Below are 21683 nucleotides of genomic sequence, written 5' to 3' on the forward strand. Positions count from 1 at the left end.
GTTCACACCACAAAGTCAGGAAATCAGATAGATCAATTGAAGCAGAAGAAAAAAAAAGAGTCTCACAAATAATGGGAAGACAAAGAAACGACTCCAGTGGTAGGGAAAGGAGGAATCCCCACAAAGAGAACTAAATGAAATAGAGGCAAGGAAACTATCAGACACTGAGTTCAAAACAATGGTTCTGAGGAAGCTCAATGACCTCAGTGAGCACAAAGAGAATTACAAAAATCTATAGGGAAACCATTAGGAACTTACTGCAAACTATATCAGCATCAATAAAAGACAAGAGGAAATGAAGAATACAATTTCTGAATTGAAGAACACAGCAGAAGGAATCAAAAGCAGGCTGGATGAAGCAGAGGACTGAATCAGCAAGCTGGAGGACAAGGTAGAAAAAAAGCTCCCAGAAGGAGCAAGAAAATGAAAAAGGACTAAAAAAAAAAAAAAAAAAAAAAATTGAAGAGGCATTAAGGGAAATGCAGGACAACCTGAAATGTAATAATGTCCGTATAATAGGGATACCAGAAGGAGAAGAGAAGGAGGAAGGGTTAGAGAACCTGTTCGAAAAAGTTATGATGGAAAATTTCCCCTAATTTGAGGAGAGAAAAAGTCTCACAAGTCTTTTTCTTCACAAGGAAGCACAGAGGGTCCCATTCAAGAGGAACCCAATGAGACCCACTCTAAGAATCATCATCATTAAAATGGCAAATATCAAAGACAAGCAGAGAATACGAAAGGTAGCAAGAGAGAAACAGGTAGTAACATATAAGGGAACCCCAGTATGGCTAGCAGCTGACTTCTCAACAGAAATACAAGCCAGGAGGGAATTGCAAGAAATACTCCAAGTCATGAAAAGCAAAGGCCTGCAACCAAGACTGCTCTACCCAGCAAGGCTCTCAATTAAAATGGAAGGTGAAATAAGGAGTTTCCCAGAAAAAACGTGGCTAAAAGAATACACCTCTACCAAACCAGCTTTGCAAGATATGTTAAAGGGACTGCTTTAAAAAGATGAAGAAAAAGAGTCTATGAATACCCAGTTCCTTTCACAGCCACCAATACTTGATATTACCAGTATTTTTAATACTTAGTAATCTGATTGTCACAATGATGTGCTGTTACTTTATTATTTATTGAAACTGAACCTGTTTTTGTATATTTCTTGCCTATTTCTATTATGTGTAAAAAGCTTTAAATGACTTTTTGGTATTCTTTATCCATTTTTGGATTAACTGTTTATAGGATTTTTTCCCTAAAAAATAATTTTTACCTTTTTTAGATGTGTTGCAAATACCTTCCTATTCTATTACCTGTCCTTTAACTTTTTTATATGTATATTACTATATAGTCTTAAGTGTTTAATATAGTCATATTATCAATATTTTACTTTATAGCTTCTGGGTTTGAATATTTTACTTCAGGGTAAGAAAAATGTTATTTTGTATATTCTCCTAAAACTCCTTAGACTTTACATATTGATTTTTAACTCACTTGAATACGTTTTGTATTCTAGTATTACATTCAATGTATTACTAGATGCATTGTATTACATTCAATGTATTGTTAGGCAGAAATATATGTTTGTTTCAAGAATGCTCATTTTATTTCATTGATCTACTTGATTAATCCTGTGCTGGAGTCATGTTTTTTAATTGCTGAGACTTTCTAGTGGATTTAAATTTTTTAATATTTTATAATGGATTTTGACATTTAAAATAAACTCAATCTGCATTTTAAAAAATAGAAAGAAGGAACTACTATCTTTTGCAACAACAAGGATATAACCCAAGAATATTATGCTAAATGAAATAAGCCAGTCAGTGAAAAACAAATACCAAATGATCTCACCTGTAAGTGGAATATATTCAACAAAATATATTAATGAACAAAATAAACCACAGGCATGGAAACAGGGAGCAAACTGAAAGAGACCAGAGGGGATGGGGAAGTACGACAGTGGTGGAGAGAAGGGACAAAACAAAGAACATGTATGAATGACCCATGGACATGGACAACAGAGTGGGAATTCATAGTGGGAAAGGGAGGCGGGTGGGATTGGTAGAGAAGGGCAAAGGAAGAAAAACTGAGATGACTATAATAGAATAAACATGATTGAAAAATTAAAAATTAAGAAACAAAAACAAAAAGGAATTCTCTACCTAATTGGTAGTTCCTGGAGTCTAATGAAACTCAGCCAGTCATCACCATTTCTCCACTTTCCAGCATCTTCTGTCAGTTGCTTTGTGACTTTTTGTCCAGTTTTTAATTAATTAATTAACTTATAATTCCTGGAAAGGACAGGGTAGAATGTGCTTACTCCATTTCCTCTGGACATAAGCTCCAGTAGCTGCACTTGCTAGTTTTATACTCATGGGGTATTTTTTAAACTCGTTAAGTAGTTTACTACATTTCACCACATAGTAATTCTTGATACTACATTTTCCCTGTTAAAGATACTGGTGTGATAGTCACGTCCTGACTGATAAGCAGTCTTTGGAGGTGATGAAGCTTAGGGTGTGACCATCAATGTACATGGTGGGGTATGTGGAGATGATCACTGGAGATGAAGATGTCATCAAGGAGAGAAACTGAGGTGCTGGAAGGATCATCCACATCACAGCTGAAGTCACAGAAACAAGGGAAGAGAGAAAGACCGTGAGCCAGGACCTCGTGGGCTCAGCACCTTTACCACGTTATGCCACGACCGCCAAGCACTTCCACGAATGAACCCAGGGGCTCGCATAGGGGCATCCTGCATCAAAACCCTGATTCGAATAGTCTGCAGGGAGCACTTGTCATTGTTGGGTAATGTCGAGAACCCCAGTCTGGCGTCAAAAAATCTAGTTCCAATCCTGGCTTGATCACGTACATTCCAGCTCTATGACCTTCCCAATACATTTCAAACCACATTTCTTGATCTTTGAATTAAATGTTCGTTTCTCTTCCTTTTGCCTCACAGAGAGGCTGGGAAGGGAGTCTGTACTCACCACACTCACTAATTTCCTCGTGCTAGAGATGAAGCCTTTCTACTTCCAGCTGCTCAGGTACGTAGATTGCACAGCACGACACGTCTTTTGTCCACACCCCTGCTCTGGTCCAGGTATTCTTTTGTTTTCCCTTGGACATTGCTACAGCCCACTACCCATCTCCTGAAGAAGGCTCCCCCATAGATGGCCAGATGAGTCTTTCTAAAACATGTCTTTTTAAGACAAGAAGGTAATCTGGTAAAACCTGCGACGGCTGCGCTTTACACATGTGGGGATCTCTGTGATCCAGTCGCAGGGAGCCTTGCAGCCATTCCTCCTCCTCACGTGGCCCTCTCCTGTTCCCTAAGCCTATCAATTTGGCATCCATGCAGGTTAGCTCACCGATTGTTGTCCTGATTTATGTGCCCTTGAGAAAGCTGTTGCCTCTGTCTGTATTACCATCTTTCCCCATATCCACTTGGTAAAGTAACATTTTTCCTTCAAGACTCAATCCAAACACAATTCTGAGTATTAGGTCTTTTTCACACAAAAGGAGGTGGCCTTTTGCTCCACAGAAGTTCCACTGCATTTGACTTAATCTTCTCTGGAAGGCACCGCCACAAATGGTCTGATACTGTGGTAAACATGCCATGCCTCCTTTACTGGCTGGGAACATCTCTTAGGCAGCAGTGTACTGTACTCATTTCCCTCTCAACAGCCCTCAGAAGAAGGCCTGGAATACAGCAGGTGTCTGGGTACTGTTAGGTAAGCATATTGCTAGGTAAGTGCATGGGGTTTAAGTTTTAAGCATGGTTTGCAAAGGGATAAATATGAACTACGTGCGGAGTCTACATAGAGTGTGATTTGGAAGGGAGAAGGGGCTTGTGTGTGTGTGTGTGTGTGTGTGTGTGTGTGTGTGCGTGCGTATGCTATGCGCATCTACAGCACATGAGCACTGGAGAAACCCATCAAGCTTGTCCTCTCTACAACGGGGGCCAGGCTGGTCATCTTCCGTGGCACTGGCCTTACCTCCTCCCCACCCAACCCCTGCTTTCCTACCTCAGGAATACGTCAGACTCCAGCCCAAAGGCCCCGTGTTCGACAGCTTTCTCAAAGGACATCATGGTATTCTCAGGGCCCAGCTGTGGAAGAAAAGGACATCAGACCATCTACCTCCGAGTTTCTCTTCCCAACATCCCTTTTATAGGAGGGAAGATGCCCAGCGACAAAAAGGTTTCAGGGAGCAGACCTTGGCTCCCTCAGAGACTTTTTCAAAGAGACTACCTATATTCTCCCCCACCCAGTATGAACCTAGGACTCTGCTCACCTGAGCGCCTGAGGCAAAGCCACTGGGCACAGTACCGAGAAATGGACTGGCAGGTGACCTGGGTTCAAGTGCAACCTCCACAGTTAACTCTTGATTCTTGTCACCTAAAGCCAGCCCCTTTTCTTCTCCAGATTCCTGAGATTCTGACGTCCCCTTCTCTTATGCACAGAGTCCATGCACACAGCTACTCACCCATGTTCATCATGTTCACACCTACCATGGGTGCACCTCTATGTCCAAAGATGCCTGGCTTGGGTCCCAATTTATCCTTCTCCTGAAGGCAGGGAGAATAAATCCCAAATGGCACCACAAACAGACATAAAAGGATAAGAAAAAATGGCAATCCAACAGCCACTTGTACAGCTGAAAAAGTTGGAAGGAGGAGGGAATAAGAAAAAAAGATAAGAGGAATGGAGACCATCCCAAGCAACTAACTATCCCAAAGCAGCACTCAGTAAACACCAGGGCACAGGTTTCGTTGACTCTGTGGACTGCCTGATTGACACTCTATTTCTGCCAGAACCTCATTTATTTTCAAGGATTTGAAAGAACAGGACTATCCAAATGTAAGCATTATTATGAAGGCAATATTATTTGACTGAAAGTTTACAGGAAATTAACTGTGCAAGGGGTGGGAAGCAAAGGAAGGAGAGGGCGTGTTAAGGAATACCTTCTCAGGAGTACGGGCAGAACGCCTGGTGCTGAGAAAGCCCTGAGGCCAGTAAAGATCAGCCTACAACGCCCCTACATATAATGCAGTGCAGGACAGCGGAAGGGGCACTGGCTGACAGAAATCTGCGTTCAAAGTCAGACACTACCACTGTCACATTGTGTGACTAAGGACACACTGTTTATCCACTCTGGGTCTCCATCTTCTTCATTCGGAAAGATGGGGTTATCTTGCTGCTAACGTCTACCTCACAGAGCTGATATGACAGTGCTGACTCATAATAGGTACTCACTAAATATTAATACTGTATTTGCTTCCCTCTCTCTCACACACACACACCCGCACACACCTCATCCACCATGCCTGTTATCACTGGCCACTCCCCAACACTTCTAATTGTAGGCCTCTGAGGATTTTACCCATGTGTACATTTTTAAGTTACCACCTATACTTCAGGTACTTTCAAATCTGTCTCCAGTTCTAACCTCTCAGCTTTGTGAGCCTAGTACATCTCTGGACTCTTCTCCTTTGATGTATACTCTTGTCTCTTCTGAATCTAGCTAAAATTTCAGAAATGGAAAAGAGTTCATTATTGTCCCCTTTCAGCTCTTGCCCCAAAACATTTCCTACAATTCATCCTCCACATACAAGGACACATACGCACATGTAGAAACACACAATGGCGCCACTACCCATCTAGTCATTCTCTTGTCTCCATCCTTGTACAATCAGGAAGCAAACACTCCTGTGTAAACAGCAGTAAAGAGACATAGAAAAAAGGGCCCACTGGTTCCTTATTAAGGGTGCTGAGGGATAACTCCATTCTCAAAACAACTTCTGATTCTCTTTGGTTTCCATGATATTAGGGCAAAGAACGGAGAGGGATCCAATGGCTGACATAGACACTTCTCCTCCTGCTCTAAGTTCCCAGGCGTGACAGACACAGTGGCCTGTTTTGTGTTATTAGAGGAAAACCAGGGATCTCTGAGCTAGTATAAGTTCACTAGTGGAAACGGTAACAGTTGAATGCAGTCTCAAAGAACAGAGTGACTCGTACCATCACTCTGTCAAATAAAATTAAAATGGCCTCTACCCTCCCCCTAACCCCATTCTATTTCAGACAGTCATTGTTTTAACAACATGGAGATAATTCTTGCTTTCCTAGGAGAATCCCTCTTTAGAAGCAGGCCTGTTTGGTCAGGAAAATGTCTGACTGGCCATGTGGGGTTGTGAGTTTGGCCATAAGGAACATGCCTGAGTAATAAGCTAAACAGATTTCACAGGGGCAGAGTGGTGGCTATCTACCAAGCTTGTGCTTTGCTGAGTAGAGTGTGCAAGCTAAAGCCAGAGTTGGAAGGATCAGGCTCCGCCCACACGACATACCTTCTTGTTCCCAATGGACCAAGTAGAAGGCCACAGGCCAGGAAAGGAGAACCATCACAGGTATGCTGCTCAGGTGCAAGTAGGGAGCAAAGACCTGGGAAAAAGCCAAAAGTCAGGCTGACCGCACTGGCCAAACAGTGCTAGACCTACAGGATGATGCGTACCTTCAGTGAGAGCCCCAATGTCAGCCACCTGTCGTTCCAGTATTTGCATAAAACCGTCATAAAAAACGTGCATGTCCCAATCACTAGCACAGTCAGGATCTGAGGAAACAAAACAGTATCTCCTGACTGCCAGACTCTCGGCTTTGATGATCAGAACTGTCCTTGGGAATTGCATGTGTGTCCCCACAATGTCAGGGACCTCATTTCCTCATCCTTCTACTCTGACCATCCTGCAAATCCCCAATGTTGGATAAATCCAATCACTTACCTTCTTTGCCTCCAAGTTTTTGTTGTATAGCAGGGCTGGGAAAAAAAGTCACACAGCTACATGGTCTGATGCCTTTACTAATTACCATCTCCAGCCTCACCTGCGCCCTCAGCATTGCCTGCAATCTCTCACTCAGTTTCAACAATGACCACTATAAATATCACTACTTATTTTATCCCAGTTAATAGAGTCACAAGTAAATAATATTTTGTAATTACCTTTTCAATGTATGTTTTCCCAACAGACTATCAACTTCATGACATCAAGTAAAGTATTTAGGATTATATCCTCACTGCCTTGCAGAATGTCTGACACATAGGAAGCATTGGGTAAATACTTTTTGAACAGATGAAAAGACTCTGCCTCATGCCAGAACACTGTACACTTCATAAAGTACCTTGAGACCAAGGTTCTCAAGGTTCTATACATTTTCCTTGAAATGTATAGTCTTTCTTTTTTACATCTGTCCTGCTTTCTAGAAAGTGCTTAGTTCCTTTCCATAATCTGTCCTCTAAGACTTGCTGGCATGAATGGTTAACTTTACGAAACATGGAGGTGATCAAAAGTAGGACTACAGTTGTGCTATGTGAAACACTGAGTTAATAAAGCTATTGTAATAATCCTAACTTTCCTATATTCTTCTTTATGAACAACTGTTAACTTACTTTTGCTTCCCTCTATATTTAAGAAAGAAATATTTCTAATCATTGACAAACTCTTCTAGAGAATAGAAAGAGAGGTAACACTTTCTAACTTCTCTTGTGAAGCCAACAAAATATTGATATCTAAACTCAACAAGGACATTACAAGAAAATAAAAAATATACTCATGTGCCACAATAACGTTTTGGTCAATGACAAACCTCATATACAATGGTGGTTCCCATAAGATTATAATGGAGCTGAAAATTTTCTATCACCTAGTTATGTTGTAGCATCATAATGTCGTTGCGCAATGCATTAGCAAAGCACTTGTGGTGATGCTGGCGTAAACAAACCTACTGCACTCCAGTGGTAGAAATGCACAGTATCTTTTCTATGTTTAGTTATGTTTACATACACAAATACTAACTATTGTCTCAGAAGTGCCTACAATATTCAGTACAGTAACATGCTGTACAGGTCTGTAGCCTGGGAGCAATAGGCTGTAACACTTAGGGTTGACTAATTATACAACATTGCACAATCACAAAATCACCAAGGAATGCTTTTCTCAGAATGCATTTCTGTCATTAGTGACACTTGAATGTATAGGCCTACCTCTCCTATGTAAGTCGATGCAAAAATATTAAATAACGTATTAGCAAATTAAGTGCATCACAGCACAAAGGTTTAACTGTCAAATCAGATTCGCATGAGTCTCATGATTCTGCGACTTTGCCCAACACCAACCTTAACTAGTGATTTAAAGAATACAAGCAATTAGGTACAGAAGACATTTTCCCTTGGAGAAATCTGATCCTGTCAAATTCACATACTAATAAAAAGTTATTTCCTCTCCTGTACTAGGATACATTCCAGTCTCAGGCTTAAAATATGCGGTGTGTTTTGAGCAAAGTGTGCGGAAACACTGCTTCATAGGAGGAGCCTTTGTGGTGATGGAACATGCTTATCTGATATCCATTAATTATACAACTCCAGCCAGCCATGCCTCCCACACTATAAATCTATAAATTCCAGGTTTCTTTACAATAATCAACCCAGATATACCACGCTATACCCTGCTAGATATTTTCATGGATAAAGACTCCCATTACCTTTGGCTAATAAACATCTTTATATGTGTTTTCCAGGAGGTTGGGTTATTAGCATGTTTACAAGGCGTTTTGATTGAAGTCATTCATTCCTCTCTGAGCATCCCTAACTAGAAGAGGAATGGGTTATACACCTGGTGCTAACCCTTTCCTCCCAGGTTTATCCAGAGCACACTAAAACTAAAACTCCAAGCCAACAGGGTCTCCCTTGCCAACAGAGGCAGTCTCTCTTCTCAAGTCTCATAAGCCTATCCTCCACTGGTTTCAAAATTTATTGATGAGTACACCTACTACAGCTTCTGAACAGTTTATCAAAATCCAGGTATTATGAATCTTGAAGTGGTTCTAATTGTTTCTTTGGTTACCGGAACCTTGCCTCAACAGTGGTCCATGCTTGATGAAATCGGTGTAATATAGAAGAAAGTATCCAGAGATTTAATGAGAAAAGTTGGCTGGAATGCTCTCACCCATGGCGAGCCTACCCTCTCCCTATCACGTTCTGTGGAGGGGTCTCAGAGGACACTGAAACTACATGCTGAGGAAAGCGTCAGCATCCATGAAAAGTGCCGCAGGGGCCCTCCCCGGCGCCCGAGGAAAGGTGAGAGATGCCGCCATCGAAACTGGCTTCCTGACTTCCAGGCAATGAGGAGGTCCTGCTGAGGCAGGGGCCACGCAGCGGCAGAGGCAACGTAAGCGTGATTTCTACCACAGGCGCGAGCCTGGGATGTAGTCATCAGATGGTTCATCCCGGAGGCATCCTTTGAAGTGACTAACTGATCAAGGTGTCCCAACTCAAAAGAAGATAGCGATTTCAATAAGACCTATTTTCTTCACTTCTCAATTCACATTCTTTCCCAAAAAAGACCTTATGACTTCCATTTTCATTCATTCTATTGTAATAACACTTAAGTTTACATTTCCAGTTCATCTGTCTCTTGAGTACAAGGAAATTTAAGAGAATAACCCAGAGAGTTTGTCATGTTCCTGGATTTTGGGAAACAGGAGGAAATGTATCAAACCCATGTCTGAAACGGTCTATAAAAAAGCAAGGGGCTGTGGTGGAGCTGCCCAAGCACAAGGCAGAACAAAATGAGGGAGGAGGCTATGTTGGAAATGACCTGCGTGTTCACAGATGGTGCAGGGAAGGGGCACAGATACCTGCTTTCTGGGGACTGAATACAGACCCTTTGAGAGAGGCCAGGCCGATGTCATTTTAAAAAGCTTCAAATGAAGGGACCTCACCCGATAAACTTAGGGGGTATAGGAAGACAGGCATTGACTCCACCAAGAGAGTTGTAGTCAGGCTTCTCAGCAGAAGGGTCTCTGAAAAAACACAGAGGAGAAGCCCATGGTGCACATATCTGGTCCTGATGGGTCAACCCCAGAGGGCCCCCTTGCCCTTCCTTGAGGGACTGTGTTGTTTTATCCCATCTCCTATTCCCCTGCGCCCCTCTTTGGTGAGACGAGGGTGACGGGACCAGTGAGCTCTCTCCACCAATGTGGGCTCCCACCCGCGGGGACGGGAAAACCATCAAGTTGGAGTTTGGGTCATTTCAACAAACTGAATTTTTAATGACAGAAATTAGAATGTCCTTGTGACTACAGAGGACTGGGAAAGGAACAGCTCACCTCACATTTTAAAGGGATGGGAAGAACAGAGTCACAGACTAAGTTAAACAAGAAGTAGAGCAAAAAATAAAGATGGCATTCAGATCCTTCAGTAAATCAGTTATATCTGTTAGAAATTTAATGATTTCAGTTAGAACAGAGTAAGTAGATCTATCTGTTCCTTCTAAAGGGAACAAGGAAGAAAGCACAATGCTATGCTTACACTCAGTGCCAAAAAGGCACATTCAGTCCTGGTGTAAGGTGCCCTAAAGAGTCAGATGTCCCACCTTATGACACCAGTGCAGGTAGAGTTCATTCCCTTCCCAAATCAACAAAAATCCAAGTACCTGAAAAAGCAAAGAAGAAAAAGGATGTTATTCTGAAATCACCAAGTTGTGGCCCACAGCGCTGTTCTGTGTTCAAATGCCTTTCACTTCATTCACTTCTTGTTCCACCTGCACTTCTTGGCCCCTGGGAGTTGCCATGCTGTTCCGCTGCCTGAAAGCTCTCCCCCGCCATGCCACTGACCTTTCAAAGCCAGTTCAAATGTTGCCTCCTATCGTAACTTTTCCCAGCATCCCCAGGAAGAGCTAATTATTATGCTCTCCACACACTGATATCCTTCCTAAGTTCCTACCAATTTCTTATCCCTGTGATGGACCTTATTCCTGGAACTATTACTTAGACCCACTTGTGAGAGAACAGAGGGCAGGGGCCAGCACTCCCAAGGGTTATTTCAAAGTCTTTTCTTGAGGATCCAGTGTCATTGTCACAACTCTTAATCACTGCTCTCAACAATGGATTTAGTCTGTAAATCTTAGTTAGATTTCAGTGTAAACCTAGCCAGTCACCAAGACAATGTAGAAACAGAAATTGAAAAGTGGAGTCCTCAAATATATATTATATTACATATATTATATATTATATTAGATAATATATTACTAAGAGTTGGGTATATGTATAAAATTTATTCTTTTACCAAAATAATTTCATGCATCTGATTTCATTTTTTCTTTACCCAGCCCTATAAAATACCATTGTATTAAATATTATCATTCTCATTTCAAACAAAAGAAACTGAGTCTCAGAAGAGTTATATGACTTTATCAAGGTTACAAAGCAACCCAAAGACAGAGAACTGGAAATAGAACTCAGGTCTCCCTCTCTGTTGACTGTTGTTGCCATTGTATACATGCAAAAAAAATGTAGAGTAGAGTAGTTTTGTTAAAACATACTAGTTACTAGACAGTAGAACTCATTCCCACCTTAGAAGCTAACTGCAGCAGTTCACATTTATTGTGATTGAAAGCAGTACAATTCAGGGGCCAGAGTCTGGCCCAGACCAGTTCATTCATCTGCATTTTCCCTGCTATAAAGAAAGGGCTCTAACTGGTCTCTACCTATAGGCAACCTCCACACCACAACTGCTGGGATGATTTTCCTAAAATAGAAATCTGATTTATGCCAAACATTTTAGACTTACTTTCCAGGCCTCCCGAAAGCTGTCACAAGCCTATGTTTTTGGCGACATTCTCCTCTATTCTTCACTATGCCCTTCATGCTAACAGAACTGACCTTTCCCTCTAATATTGTCATACCCCTATTTTTCTATCTTGCCAGCCAACTTTGCCATGATGTCTCTCAGCCCGGAATGTTCCTCTCCATCCCCATATACTTACATCCAAATCCAACATCCCTTCATGATCCTACTCTAGTGCTGACTCTTCCTCAAGAGGATTAAGACTTACTTAATCATCTTGGCTGAAGTCATGTCTTCTTTTTCAGAATCCGTGCAGAACTTTATTTAGATCTCCCTAATGACAAGTATAATGCTTTTCCTCTGTTAGTTATTTTTGCCTATGATGTATAACCCTACTAGATTCTAAACTCATTGAAATAAGGGGCTATTGTAACTTTTTATCTCATACATATCTCTTTGAAATGCACTGCATAGAAACAGAAACTGCTTATGTTTTTTTAATCTCTCTCTACTCAGTACTTATCACTCGCAAGGATTAATACATTTTGTTGAAAAAAATTAATGCAAATGGTATCTGATTTGAAGGTTGGGTTCTTCTGTAACAGACCAGATATCAGTGAGGACAAGAAGTTGTGATAACAGGTGCATATGCCCTATGCGTAAGTGGCACTAAACAACTCCCATTACCTGAAAGTTATTGTCCCATAAGCCTTCCAATCCACTTTCACAGACATTTCTCTTGCCTGGCCTGAATTTCCATCCCTATGTGACACTACTATGTAACAAGAGAAGCACGGTCACTATTGCCAAGAGACTTTTGCTAAATGTCATCTTACACCTGGACTACCACAGTAGCATTTGCACATTTTAATAGGCTTAAAAAACTAGTTAATTTGTAAGGCCCAGAAAAACTGATTCTCAGGGGACAGGAAATGAAATGAATTAGTTCAATATGTAAAGGTACTACTATTACAAAGCTGTGGGTGCCTAAAATAACAATTTTGAGTGAACCACAATGTAGGCTACGAAACAGGGGAATAGAAAAAGGATGTTCTGCCAACTTTTCAAAGGGTTGAAGTGGTAAGATGCTTCCTTTAATAGCACAAGTCCATTTTTCTCCATTGACCCCTTGTGCCTAAAATTCAAGCACTTGATACAAACTCAACTCTACTTAGATAAGAATGATCTCAGGTTCTGAAGGATCCCAGCACCAGGTAGGACCCATATCATAGAGAGGAGCACCTCGTGAGGCTACGCAGGAAAGGAGTGGGAGAAACGGGGAACATTACTCACCAACAGCAATGAAGAGTAGGCAGCCAGGATTCCAAATAAAGTCAGCAAAAGAAGGGACCAGAAGTACCAGTATCTTGTAATTAGATAAACAACCCTGCAAAAACGTTTCAATCCTTAAAATATAGCAGAAAGTAGCACATCTCTGTCAAGGATGGGGGACAAGAATGGACTAGACATGGCATAAGAAAACTGAGGGAGATACGAGAAACATTTTGGGAACACATCTGTAAAGGGCTTTGGGGACATTTAGTTAGGCATTTTAACTTTATCCTATAGGCAATGTGATACCTTAATGGGGATCTGTATAAGTGGTATGAAATTTTTATGTTATTTAGAATACTCAAAAACTATGTCCTCTTTAGAAAGCAATATAATAATACAGAAATTTTGAAATTCCAAGAGAAAAGTCATCCATAAGTTCACCACCTTAATAAAGCTAATGCCTTCCAGTTTGGCAGATTCCTTGTCCATGAATCTATATGTTTTCCTATATAAATGCCATCATGGCCACCAAATTAATTATATTTTTGGGGGGTTTTTCTTATGCTTAATTCCTTCAAGCCCCACAACCCACCTCCCCTCTGTCTTCCCCGTGTTATTAGCCTCCATGCCCTTGTGTTTTCCAGTTCATTTTTTGTGATTGATTTCTAATTTCATACCATTATGGTCAGAGAAGATGCTTGATAAGATTTTAGTCTTCTTAAATTTATTGAGACTTGTTTTGTGTCCTAACATGTGGTCTATCCCAGAAAATGTTCCATGTGCACTTGAAAAGAATGTTTATTCTGTTGCTTAAGGGTGAAATGCTCTGAAGATCTGATTTGGGTGTCATTTAAGGCCACTCTTTCCTTGTTGATATTCTGTCTGGAAGATCTATTCATTGATGTTGATTGGGTGTTAAAATACCATACTATGACTCTATTACTGTCAATCTCTACTTTATGTCATCAAGACTTGCTTTTCATATTTAGGTACTCCTATGTTTGGTGCATAAATATTTACAAGGGTCATATCCTCTTAATGGATTGCTCCCTTTCTCATTTGTTATAGTCTATTTTGTCAGATGTAAGTACTGCTACCCCAGCTTTTTTTCATTTCAATTTGCACTAAATATCTTTCTTCATCCCTTTATTTTTACACTGTGTGTATCTTCTTTCTGAGGTGGGTCTTTTGTAGATAGCATATACAAGGATTTTGTTTTCTTATCCATTCAGTTACCTATGTCTTTTGAGTGGAGCACTTAAGCCATTCATGTTAAAGTGATTATTGACAGATATGTTTTTATTGCTATTTTATTTTGTAAACTATGTTCCTCTGGTTTTTTTCCTTCTTAAAGCAAAGCCTTTTAACGTGTCTTTTAATGCTGATTTGATGGTAATAAATTCCTTAGCTTTTTCTTGTCTGGGACACTTTTGGTGTCTCCTTCAAATTTAAATGGTAGCCTTGTTGGGTAAGCAGTCTTGGTTGTAGGTCCTTGCTTTTCATCATTTTGATTATTTTTTGCCAATCCCTTCTGGCCTAAAATGTTTCTGTTTAGAAATTATCTGACAGTGTTATGGGAGCTCCATTGTAGGTAACTAACAGTCTTTCCCTTGTGGCTTTTAAGATCCTCTCTTTATCTTTAACCTTTGCCATTTTAATTATGATAAGTCCTTGTGGGGCTTCTTTGGGTTCATGTTGTTTGGGACTCTCTGCACTTCTGAACTTGTGTGTCTTTCTCTTTCACCAGGTTGGGGAAGTTTTTGGTTTAGTTTTTCAAGTAGGTTCTCAATCCCTTGCTCTCTCTCTTCCCTTCTGGTACCCCTATTATGCAGATGTTGTTATGCTTCATGCTATCCTAAAGGTCCCTTAACCTATCTTCATTTTTTTAAATTATTTTTTCTTTTTGCTGCTCTGAGTGTTCTTTTTTGTCTTCCAAATCACTGATTCAATCCTCTGCTTCATCTGATTTACTGTTTATTCTTTCCAGTGTATTCTTCATTTCAGATATAGTATTCTTCATTTCTGACTGGTTCTTTTTTATGGTTTCTATGTCCTTTTTCATGCTGTTAAGCAGCCATTACTTTGAGCTCTATAAATGATAAATTACTTGTCTCCATTTCATTTACCTCTTTTTCTAAAGATTTACTTTGTTATTTCATTTGGGGCCTGTTTCTTTGTCTCCCCATTTTGGTTGCCTCTTTGTGTTTATTTCTATGTATTAGACAGATCTGCTATGACTCCCGGTCTTTGTGGGGTGGTCTTATATAGTAGGTGTCCTGTGGGATCCAGTGGTGTAATCTCCTTGATCACCTGAGCTGGGTGCTCCAGGAACATCTCTTGTATGGTATATGTGGGCTCTCCTGTTGTAATTGAGTCTTGATTGCTAATGGCTCATTCATATGCAGGATCAACCCTCAGGCTGTCTGACTGTGATGTTCAGTCCCAACCACAGCATGCAAACTGCTAGGCAGGTGCTGACTACGTGAAGCAGAATTCACCTTAGCAGGGTTCAGTGCCTGCCAATATCTCCCTTTGGATATGCTGCTTGTGAAGCTTATTGGATCCTTCTCTGACGTTGTCTGAAACTGGTCACTGGGTGTGTTGGTCCTGGGTCTGCAGGGAGGGACTCTAGTATAGACTAATGTCAGATGCTGCCTGTAACTGGTACTTGGCAACTTTTTTGGAGCTACAAGTGATCCACATTCTGTGGCTGCCTCTGCTGGACATGGGTGCACACAGGAAGGAAGGACCAAGTTGTATATCAAGGCCAGCTTTCACCAGCACCAGGTCCAGGTGCAGGTAAGCAGAAGTCCCAAGGCAGTCTAAGATCTGCCTCCGCCTGTCAGATATCTGCTAGGGTCAGTCACTGAAAGAGCCTCTGGTGGTACTTGAGTTGCATGAGGCAGGTTCACAGTAAATCACCAGGAAGGTTCAAGTAGTTGTCCTATGATGGGGAGATACTGGTCATTCTTCAGGGAAGGTGGGGGATGTGGCAACTGCAACCGGGGCCTCCTGGAGTCTGTTTTGACCTTGGCAAGGTAGAGCCACTAGGAGTCAGGTATGTGGGGCCTCCGGAACCCAGAGGGTGGATCTGCTAGAAGCCCAGAGGATGGTTCTAGAGGACCTCCCACGAGGAGAAAGCACCAGTCAGGTTCACAGGAAAATGGGGGAAATGGTTCCTGACCCAAAGTCACTCAGCTCAGTCACAGATACCCTGCATCTGCCCAGGCTTCTACACCCTGGCTAAGGCATCTGGTTCCTCAGCAGGTCGTAAGCTCCACAGTGTCAGGCAAAAGGTAATTGCTCTATTCATGTAAGATATCTGGGCCATTAAAACAGTCCTGATGTGTCCTTTTCCAAAAATTTTTTGAGAAAAAAACTAATGATTTGCTAAGAGAGACAGTGTTACACTTCGTCTAGGTATCATACATCAAAAAATTTAGACACTTCCACGTGGTGGTTGCAGGGGGAGGGGGCGGGTGGAGGTAGATGAGGGACTAGATGGGATAAATGATAATGGAAAAATTTAATAAAAAATAATTTAAGAAATAAAAATTTAAAAAAAAATTTGCACTCCATTTCAAGATAACAGAAAGTAACTTCTCTCCATACAAAACCTAGAGAAATTATATTTTAACAATATAATATATAAATTATAAATTATTATATATAAATTAGTGAACATATAACCACATTAAAAAATAAAAAAGGAAATCAAAATTATTTTTGGTCAGGGGCTATAAGACAAAGAAGAAAGAAAGAGTCAAGCAGCCTCCCTGGCAAGAGCCATCTCAGATCAAGGCACTGGTGAGAGTACTCTGTAGAAGGTGAAGTTACAACCAGAATTAAGAAAACATGTAAGGAATGTCAAAAAATGAATACAATTAGTCCAACTAATAGGGTAACATGCACCCAAGAAAATATAATTCAGGAAATAACCACAAAATAAATATATTTAAGATCTTCAGAACTGCAACAAGATGGCAGAGTAGGAAAGTGCACTTGCTTCCTCCCACAATCATATCAAAATTATAACTAAATTAAAGAACCACCTGAAAACTAGCTGAACAAAACTCCTATAACTAAGGATATAAAGAAGTTATGTGAAGACTGGTAAGAGGGGCCAAGAAGAAAAACGGGCTGATCCCAAAACAATGGGTGGCAATGAAAAATCAAGAGGGATATCTTGGCTATGGAGGCTCAGCTGAGGAGGGAGGGGTTCCAGCCACACCTCAGGCTTCCCAGTCCTGAGCACCAGGTGCCAGGAAGAAGAGTTCTCACAACAACAGGCTATGAAAATTAGCATGGATTGCAAAGAGTGAAATGGAGGGCTACTGTAGACCCAGGAATTTTCTTAAAGGGTTCAAGAACAGAGTCACTGACTCACAAACACTCGCCCTAAGCTCTAGAGTATGGACAGCAGCTCAAAAAGTGCCAAGGACATACGGGAGAAACAGAAAAGTCTGGATTCCGGGCGCAGCATGGAAGGGCAGCATCCCTGGGACTAAAGTTCCAACAGGTACCATTGTTTTTTTGTTGAGTGCCCCCAGACACACACACACACACACACACACACACACACACACACACACACACACACACCCTTGCTGGTGCACACACCCCCCAAATCTGAGAGCCTCCATTAACCTGGCTGACACTGCTCTCACCCCACCCTGGTGATTCTCTGAGACCATACACCACCCAAGTCACACAAAGGGCAGGAAACTTTCAGAGGCTAATCCATACAAGCAGTGGGCTGGATCCAAGCTGCAGACTTTCCTAAAATATCTAAAAGGTCCACAAACCCAAAACTAGCAGTGGCTGGCCTTACTGTGCCCGGTAACTCTTGCTAAATGGCAGAAAGCCCAACACTAGTGGCAGCTAGCCTCAGTTTACAGCATAATCATTGCCAGGCACCTCAAAGTCCAGCACAGATGCTAGCAACTGGATTATTTTATAGCTCCTTACAGGTGGCCTGGGTTGGATATAGATAGTGGCTAGCCTTGGCCTTCAACAGAAACCCTCCCCAGAGTCCCCAGAACTAATACCTGATGGCTGGCTTCACACCAGAGCACCACAATATTAGTGACACAAACAATACACACAAAGGGTAGACCTATCAGGCACCAGAGCCCCACTAAAGCAAATCTCTTTCTGTGGGATCAGCTCCCACACAACAACTCAACCACTGTAGTCACAGCCAGTGGTCACAGCCAGTCAGACTGAGGTTCAATACCACTCACAGACATGCAATAGTAATCAAGGCTCAACTGCAACAGCAGGTCACACACAACTTAAATAAGGGGCACACCAAAAGCACCCAATTCAGGTGACCAGGGAGACTGCACCACTAGGCCCACAATACACCTACTACAAAAAGCCATCCTCCCAAGACTGAGAGATGTAGCAGATCTACCTAATACATAAAAGAGAACAAAGGGAGGAAGCCAAAATGAGGGGACAAGAAACATGTCCCAAATTAAAGAACAGGACAAAACCCCAGAAAAAGAACTAAACAAAATGAAGGCAAGCAATCAACCAGATGCAGAGTTCAAAACACTGGTTATAAGAATGCTCAATGAACTTAGGGGACAAAAAGATTAATTCAGTGAGAACTTATACAAAGAAATAGGAAACTAAAAAAGAAGTTAAAAACAAAAAAAAAAGAATCAGTCAGAAATGAAGACTACAATAACTGAAATGAAGAATACATTAGATGGTATCAACAGCAGTTAAGATGGAACAGAGGATACAATCAGTGATTTGGAGGACACCCCATCACAACAGAAAAAAAAAATCCAAAAACTGAGGATTGTTTAAGGGCCCTCTGGGCCAACATCAATCTTACCAATATTTGAATCATAGAGGAAGAAGCAGAAGAAGAAGGAGGAGGAGAGGGAGAAGAAAAACGAGGAGGGAGGAAGGGGAGGAGAGGGAGGAGGAGAAGCAGATGCAAAAAGAGAAGGAGAAGGAGGAGAAAGAAGAGAAGAGAGATAAGGGGACTGAGAACCTATTTGAAGAAATGAGAGCTATGTAAGTCCAGGAAGCACTGAGAGTCCCAAACAAGATAAACCCAAAGAGGCCCACACCAAGACACATCATAACTAAAAATCCAAAAGTTAAAGACAAAGAGAGACTATTAAAAGCAGCAAGAGGAAAGCAACTGGTTAGCTACGAGGGAGCTCTCATAAGACTGTAAGCTGATTTATCAGCAGAAACATTTCAGGCCAGAAGGGACTGGCATAAAATATTCAGTAATGAACAGCAAGAGCATACAACCAAGACTACTCCACTCAGCAAGGCTATCATTTAGAATCAAAGGACAGATAAAGAACTTCCCAGAAAAAAAAAAAAAGCTAAAGAAGTCCATCACCACCAAACCAGTATCATAAAAAATGATAATAGGACTTCCTTAAGAAAAAAGAAGAGAAGTCAAAGATATAAATAAGAAGATATCACAGAGAAAAAAATTCTCACTGACAAAGGCAAACACATAATAAAGGCAGTGGATCAACCAACACTAAAGCTACTACAAAGTTTAAAAGGAAAAGGGGGAAGATCATGTGTAAATAAAACAGTAAACTAAAGGATACGTACAAACACACACAAAAGAAACAAAAAAATAATGACAAAAATATAAATGCGTAGTGGGTGAGTAAAAATAGTAGTAGTTCTTTAATGTGTTTATACTAGGCCACTATCAACTTAAAATAGGCTGCTATAAACATAGTTTGGTGTGTGTATATATATATATATATATATATATATATATATATATATATATAGTAAGCACAATCAAAAACCTATGAGAGATATAAATAAAGAGAAAGGAATCCAAAAAGAAAAAAACACTACAGAAAGTCATCAACATACAAGAGAAGAGAGCAAAAGAACATAAAAAAAACAGAGAATTATATAAACAATCAGAAAACAATTCATAAAATGGCAATAACTACATGCCTATCAATAATAACTTTAAATGTAAATGGATTAAATGCTCCAATCAAAAGTCAAATGGATAAAGACCATGGAGTCCATGTACACAACAGAACTTTACTCAGCCATGAAAAAGAATGAAATCTTACCATTTGTGACAACATGGATAGAATAGAAGGTATTATACTAAGTAAAATAAGTCAGACAGAGAAAGACAAATACCATACTATTTCTCTCATATGTGAAATCTAAAAAACAAAATAAAGAAACAGAAACAAAATCATAGATACAGAGAACAAACTGATGGTTGCCAAATGAGAAGGGAAATGGAGGCTGGGAGAAAAGGGTGAAGGCATTAAGCACAAACTGGCAGCTACGAAATAATCACAAGGGGTAAAGTACAACTTAGAGAATATAACTATAATAACTATATATGGAACAGTAACTATATGTGGCATCAAGTGGGCACAAGACTTATCAGGGGGATCATTTCATAAGTTACATAAGTGTCTAACTACTATGCAGTACATCTAAAACTAATATAATATTGAATGTCAATTGTAATTTATATTTAAAAAAATGTTTTTAAAAAGATCTTCAGAGAATGAAAGGACTGAGATCCACATAACAGGAATACGATGTTTTAACCAGAGTACAGTGATTAACAAAACAATCAGAGATCTTGAAAACAACACAGAAAGTTAAACTTAATAGCACTTTCACTACATTGAAAAAATTAATCAAACAGCTTAAGCAAGTAGTGAAATTCACTTTGCTTTCCAAGTGATTAAAAAAAGTAAATTTTGCCATTTTTTTATAATGCCTCTACCTTTTCTAATCATTTCTCTGGCCACATTAGATTTTTTTTTTCAGTCACTTTCAAACTAAAGGGTCTTCTTTTATATATTCCATCACATGGAAATATTATTAGTTTAGTTCAGCTCAGGACTCACTCACCAAACTCAGGTGCTATGAAACTACAAAGAAAGATTTTTTTCTTTCTCTCCTGTTTCTACTTCTTCCTGTCCCTTTCATATGTATTCATTCTTGGTGGCAGTGATGAAGTAACAAAAAAGAGTGAGAAGAATGGGAATGAGTTTGCTCAAGTAATTGACTTAAGTGAGAATTGAAAAAGGGGTTTCTTAGCTATCCTAACCTTAAACTGGAAACATATAGCTGCTGACGACTGTATAATAGGCTCACTCTATGTGCATTGTACAATTTAGGCGTATTCTGACAGAGTATTTCCAAGCAGTTTTCTCCCTGCTCTTGACCACTGTTTTACATCCCTCTAGCAGCATAATCATGCACCTCTTTTGGATGAAGGTGTTCTAATTCAACTGAGACAGCCTCCTTGGGGAAACCTCCTCATCTAAATCCACACTCACTGCACTAACATACAAAGAAATCTTCCAGGACCTTTTCCCTCCTTCCCATAACTGAAAGATGCAGCTGTCTTGCATCTTCTTACATACCAATACATACCTTATATACCACAGTGGTTTATATCAGCACCAATTGTCAGCTAATGGTAACTGTGGGGAAAAAAACACCTCGTGGTGAGGCACTGGGAACCTTCACATAGCAAGGAATGGGGAGACAAGTCAAACTCCACAACACACTCATGGTGGGGAGAGAAGTGACAGTTAAACAATCCAAAATTCTGCTCTACTTCTCACTGGCTAAGGGCAATAACTATAAATCTGGGCAATATGCTTTTTAACATCTGAATGAAGGAAACAAAAAAGGCATCAGGTAGTCAAGAGCTATGGAAAATAAACTATCTAGCCTTACACCTAAAGGAATTAGAAAAAGACAACAAACAAAGCCCAAAGTGAGTTGGAAAAAAAAAA

The 21683-nt window shown here is 40.4% G+C and overlaps 1 protein-coding gene across 1 annotated transcript in view; it reads right to left on the bottom strand.

The window, feature by feature from the left end:
• Positions 1–21683, bottom strand: part of LOC129072690 (glycerophosphodiester phosphodiesterase domain-containing protein 4-like) — a 108755-nt gene that overhangs the window by 47402 nt on the left and 39670 nt on the right. Inside the window, 7 exon segments of the mRNA XM_054576187.1 lie at positions 4026–4108; positions 4511–4656; positions 5449–5523; positions 6347–6440; positions 6511–6609; positions 10427–10486; positions 12913–13006. Of these exon segments, the coding sequence (XP_054432162.1) occupies positions 4026–4108; positions 4511–4656; positions 5449–5523; positions 6347–6440; positions 6511–6609; positions 10427–10486; positions 12913–13006 (651 nt within the window).

Source organism: Pteronotus mesoamericanus, unplaced genomic scaffold (assembly GCF_021234165.1).
Source record: "Pteronotus mesoamericanus isolate MK-2021 breed Mesoamerican mustached bat unplaced genomic scaffold, CSHL_Meso_final contig_33, whole genome shotgun sequence".
NCBI classification, from domain to species: domain Eukaryota; kingdom Metazoa; phylum Chordata; class Mammalia; order Chiroptera; family Mormoopidae; genus Pteronotus; species Pteronotus mesoamericanus.